This window comes from Trichomonas vaginalis (genome assembly GCF_026262505.1).
Source record: "Trichomonas vaginalis G3 chromosome Unknown ctg_133, whole genome shotgun sequence".
Lineage (NCBI taxonomy): Eukaryota > Parabasalia > Trichomonadida > Trichomonadidae > Trichomonas > Trichomonas vaginalis.
The window spans coordinates 1-3806 of record NW_026529220.1 but is presented as its reverse complement, the minus strand read 5'-3'; the positions used below and the strand labels follow the sequence as shown (position 1 = coordinate 3806).

The window sequence follows — 3806 nt, the reverse complement described above, 5'->3', positions numbered from 1 at the left end:
GGTTCAAGATGGATTTGTCGACTTCCAGCAGTTACACAACGTGTTTGTCAAGTTCTTCCTATACCTCAGGAAGTTTTAGACCGACTTAAAAAACAACAACAACCAGTTGAAAACAAACCAAACTAAAATTTTTTACTGAGATGAAATGACCGAAGAAGTTGAAACGGTAGATTTGACACCACAAACAAAAAGTTCAGAACCATTGTCAAAACCTGTCAAAGAACTTACAGATGAAGAGAAAAATTCAATAATAGAAAGTGCCAGGTCTGGAAATACAAACCCTAACTATAAAGTCACTTTTCATAGAAATGGAACGGCTAGTATCTCAAAAAAGAAACAGACTCTCACAAATAAAATATTGAAGTCTGAAGGAGCTTTCGAGACAACAGATGGAAAAGTTTACTTCACTGACCAACAGTTCATTATAGAACATCTCATTGACTTAGAGTCGAAATATTCTAAACTTTACAACAAACACAAAAAGTTGAAAGGAAAACAAAAACAAATGGCATATGATATTTATGAAGATGTTGACGACACAACTGTTCCTGCAGGTGAGGTAAAGTCAAGGAACCGAAAAGTGACGAAAAACCGATAGAAGAAGAAAACCAAAAACTGAAGATAAACCAAAACCAAAGTTTAGTTTCCAAACTAAACCAAGTCAACCTTCATTAGCTGGTATGGGTTGGCGTCAAAGACTTATGGCAGCAGGCGGTTATGTAAAGTAAAGAAAAAAAATATTTTTATTTTTATAAAAATGCCCCATATAGAATGGATAGAAAATCTGCTAGAATAAAAGCAGAGTTGCAAAGATATGGTTGGAGAGTTTCGAAGAAGTTTAAATATAGAAGGGAAGACCCATAAAAGTCTATGACAAACTGGCTGGTCTTCGCTACGAAATGGATTTGGAAACAGCACGTGCAAATTATCCAAACAGACTAGAGAGGTTAGAAGAAGAACGTCTTATGGACATGCCTTTCGATGTTAGTGAACCTCAAGTTGAAGGACACGACGGCTTTGCCAGATTCTACTGGAAACATGACGAACAATTGCATCCTTTGAGAAGGAAAAAAGGTAGTGCAGAGGATGGTCATGCTCCCATGGAAAGAACAAGATATGCATATGAAAAGTATCGTGAAGTTAGAAGTCAAATTACATCTGGTCGAACCTTTACAGTAAACTTTGACGAAGGAAAGAACAAAGAAGGCTTCATGGGTGTACTTGCTGCATTCAAGACGGAAATAAGAAAGGATACAATCTCAGATTGACCATAACAGATTTGGATGGTCACATTTACTATGCAAATGGCAATGAACAAACAGCTGCAAAACTTCTTGACGCTTTCAAGACTACAAAGAGAGAACAAATGGTTGACTCCGACTCAGACATTTTGAATGCAATTGAAGGAATTGCAAGTGTCAAGTTCGAATGGTACCAACCTAACCCTCAAGCAGTCAGACAACATGCTGGATACTTCCCCTTCATAAATAAGTCTGACATTGACTTGACAAGGTATGGAATTTACAATTCAATTGAAACAATTGTCAATGAACCTTGCATTCTTACATGTCTCAGGAACTCTGGTCTTGTTACAGATGAGAAGATGAAGTATCTTGAGTCATGTGTGAAGACAAGGTACATTCTCAGAGGTCAATTGGCAAAAATTGCACCGTTGGCAAATGTCAATATCCGAGTCAACATACCTACAGCTAAAGGTTCTTCACATGACGACTATGTTGTTGAGTTCAATTTACCATGGTTGAAGATTGCAATTGTCCACAACCACTTCATGTTGAACGAAAGTCTTACAAACCCATTGTTCGGAAAAGGCAAGTGCAACATTGTCAGAGCTGTAAACATTCTTTTCGAGAAAGGTTTGTTGGAACCAATTCCAGATGACAAGCTGACAGAAACTTTTGTACCAAAAGACGAAACAAACTTTTCACTGTTAGCAAGACCAAAAGTTGTTCCAGACAAAGTTCTAGTACAAAAGAAGTACACAATTCCACAAGGAGTTGGATTGTTCGGATACCAACCTGAACCAGAAGAACTTCCAATGAGGTTGCAAGAACTTCAAGATGCTATAAACAAACTTCCATTGAGACATCCAATTGACGTCAAATTGTATTGGAGAGCATCTGAGTTAGGTCAGAAGGTTTTATATGAAACAGGTTGCTTCGACGATGTTTATGAGATAACAGGAGAAGTTTCTCAGAAGATAAGAGACTCACTTGAATTTCCACAAACTGGACCAATTGGTTGCGACAAGTTCGACTCAATGAAAAGATATACTATGTCGACCTTAACGCTGCATACATGAGGTTTGTCCAATATATTCCGACTGGAATTCCAAACGAAGATGGTGAGTTCCCGGGAAGGAACTATACAGTTGGAAAAGTCATACAACAACTGTATGATATTAGGAAAGCTTCAAACCCCAAACTTGCAATGACACTCAAATTGCTTATGAATTCGACATGGGGATATTCCATTAAGAAACCTCAAGAGATGAAGAGTAAACATTATGAGAAGGTCGACAACTTTGTTGAAAGGTTTTCTCCTTTTGTTTTGAAGTACGAATTCACTCAAGGTCAAAGTGGCTTAGTAACCACATTAAAACCTATTGTCGAACATTGGTCTTACCCTCAGTTCGCAAAGGCAGTCCTTGACAACTACAACAAATTCTTCTCCGAAGTCAAATCCAAAGTGAAGGTTTACTATGAGAACATTGACGCACTCATGACGAACGAAGAAGGGTACAACAAACTCATTGAAATGGGTTGGTCGGTGAAAAGATGGGTCAATTCAAATTGGACAAAATTTTCACCGAAGTTCATGTCCTCTCCAAGCGTAAGTACTGGGGCATACTTGAAGACGGCACAGAAATAAAACATTGCATGAAATAAAAAATTTTTATTCGAATTTGAATTAAAATGTGGGAATTCTTGGGAACGGGAAAGGCTTATTTACTTGAGGAACAGGTAAAGGTGGTGGAGGTGGAGGTGGTGGCAACCAGTCCATTTTATATTCCTTCCTAGCTAATTTCCGTTTAATTTCATGGTCGCCCTCGGAGTCTTTGAATCGGACAGGTCGAGTTACACCATTCTTGGTCTCAAACTCATATATAACCTGTTTGTCTGTATTTTCATCGACTATGGCACGAGACACGAACATTGACCAAACGGACAAAAAGTGTCATTTCGGATGGTCACGCAGCCAATCGCATTCGAGCACTTCGAAGAAGCCTTACGTTCCAAGGGAGAGGGTGTCTGGTGCAAGGCAGAGGTCATGAAACTCTACGAGCAGTACATCCTCAATGCCTGGGAGGACAAATCGTCCTTGGATTGGCAATTCTACCAACTCCTCTGGGACGACCTCCTACGCAACTGGGATAACGAAAGAGCCCAATTCAAAGGTCGGGAACTAATTTTGCAAATTACCCTTAATTTAACATACTTATCCAAATAAACACCTAAATTTACTTGGGGTTTCCCCCTAAAATAAAATTTTTTTACTCTTAGAACCACTCGAGGTTCTCCTTACGGTTGTTGAGCTTGTCACCGTCAATGTGTCTGACCTTCGTCTTCTTGCCTGGATTTGGAACCCATTGAATTGCGACAAGCTTGCCCATGGAGATTGAACCGCGATTCCGAAGGTTAAGGTTCAAGTGTCCCAAGTTGTTGAGGACTGGGGTAAGAACCTTGCCTGTCCCTTGTTGCGGATTTGGTATGGGTAGGGTTGGGAAATTTCGTAACCGTCATCGGCAACAAGGGTTGCCCATGTAGCCTTCAGGAACTTCTTCGTGT

At 39.6% G+C, this 3806-nt stretch overlaps 3 protein-coding genes and 4 pseudogenes across 7 annotated transcripts; 5 read left to right on the top strand and 2 right to left on the bottom strand.

Moving 5' to 3' along the window:
- Positions 1-145: 145 nt before the first annotated feature.
- TVAGG3_1079110 lies at positions 146-728 on the top strand (annotated as a pseudogene). The gene has a single exon. A coding segment is annotated over exon 1 (583 nt).
- A 43-nt stretch (positions 729-771) lies between these two features.
- Positions 772-1512, top strand: TVAGG3_1079100 (annotated as a pseudogene). Its single transcript has one exon. A coding segment is annotated over exon 1 (741 nt).
- Positions 1513-1603: 91 nt separating this feature from the next.
- Positions 1604-2226, top strand: TVAGG3_1079090 (annotated as a pseudogene). The gene has a single exon. A coding segment is annotated over exon 1 (623 nt).
- Positions 2227-2316: 90 nt separating this feature from the next.
- TVAGG3_1079080 lies at positions 2317-2906 on the top strand (annotated as a pseudogene). Its single transcript has one exon. A coding segment is annotated over exon 1 (590 nt).
- Positions 2907-2928: 22 nt separating this feature from the next.
- On the bottom strand, positions 2929-3174 carry TVAGG3_1079070 (uncharacterized protein; the record flags this gene model as incomplete). The annotated part of the gene is made up of 1 exon (XM_053888480.1): positions 2929-3174. One exon carries the CDS (start codon positions 3172-3174, stop codon positions 2929-2931), a length of 246 nt encoding a protein of 81 aa, XP_053744393.1.
- A 30-nt stretch (positions 3175-3204) lies between these two features.
- TVAGG3_1079060 (uncharacterized protein) lies at positions 3205-3468 on the top strand (the record flags this gene model as incomplete). The annotated part of the gene is made up of 1 exon (XM_053888479.1): positions 3205-3468. The coding sequence occupies one exon, from the start codon at positions 3205-3207 to the stop codon at positions 3466-3468; it is 264 nt and encodes an 87-aa protein (XP_053744392.1).
- A 49-nt stretch (positions 3469-3517) lies between these two features.
- On the bottom strand, positions 3518-3711 carry TVAGG3_1079050 (MazG nucleotide pyrophosphohydrolase domain-containing protein; the record flags this gene model as incomplete). Its single annotated transcript, XM_053888478.1, has 1 exon — positions 3518-3711. A coding segment is annotated over one exon (194 nt), but the record flags the coding sequence as incomplete, so codon positions are not given.
- Between the last annotated feature and the right edge of the window lie 95 nt (positions 3712-3806).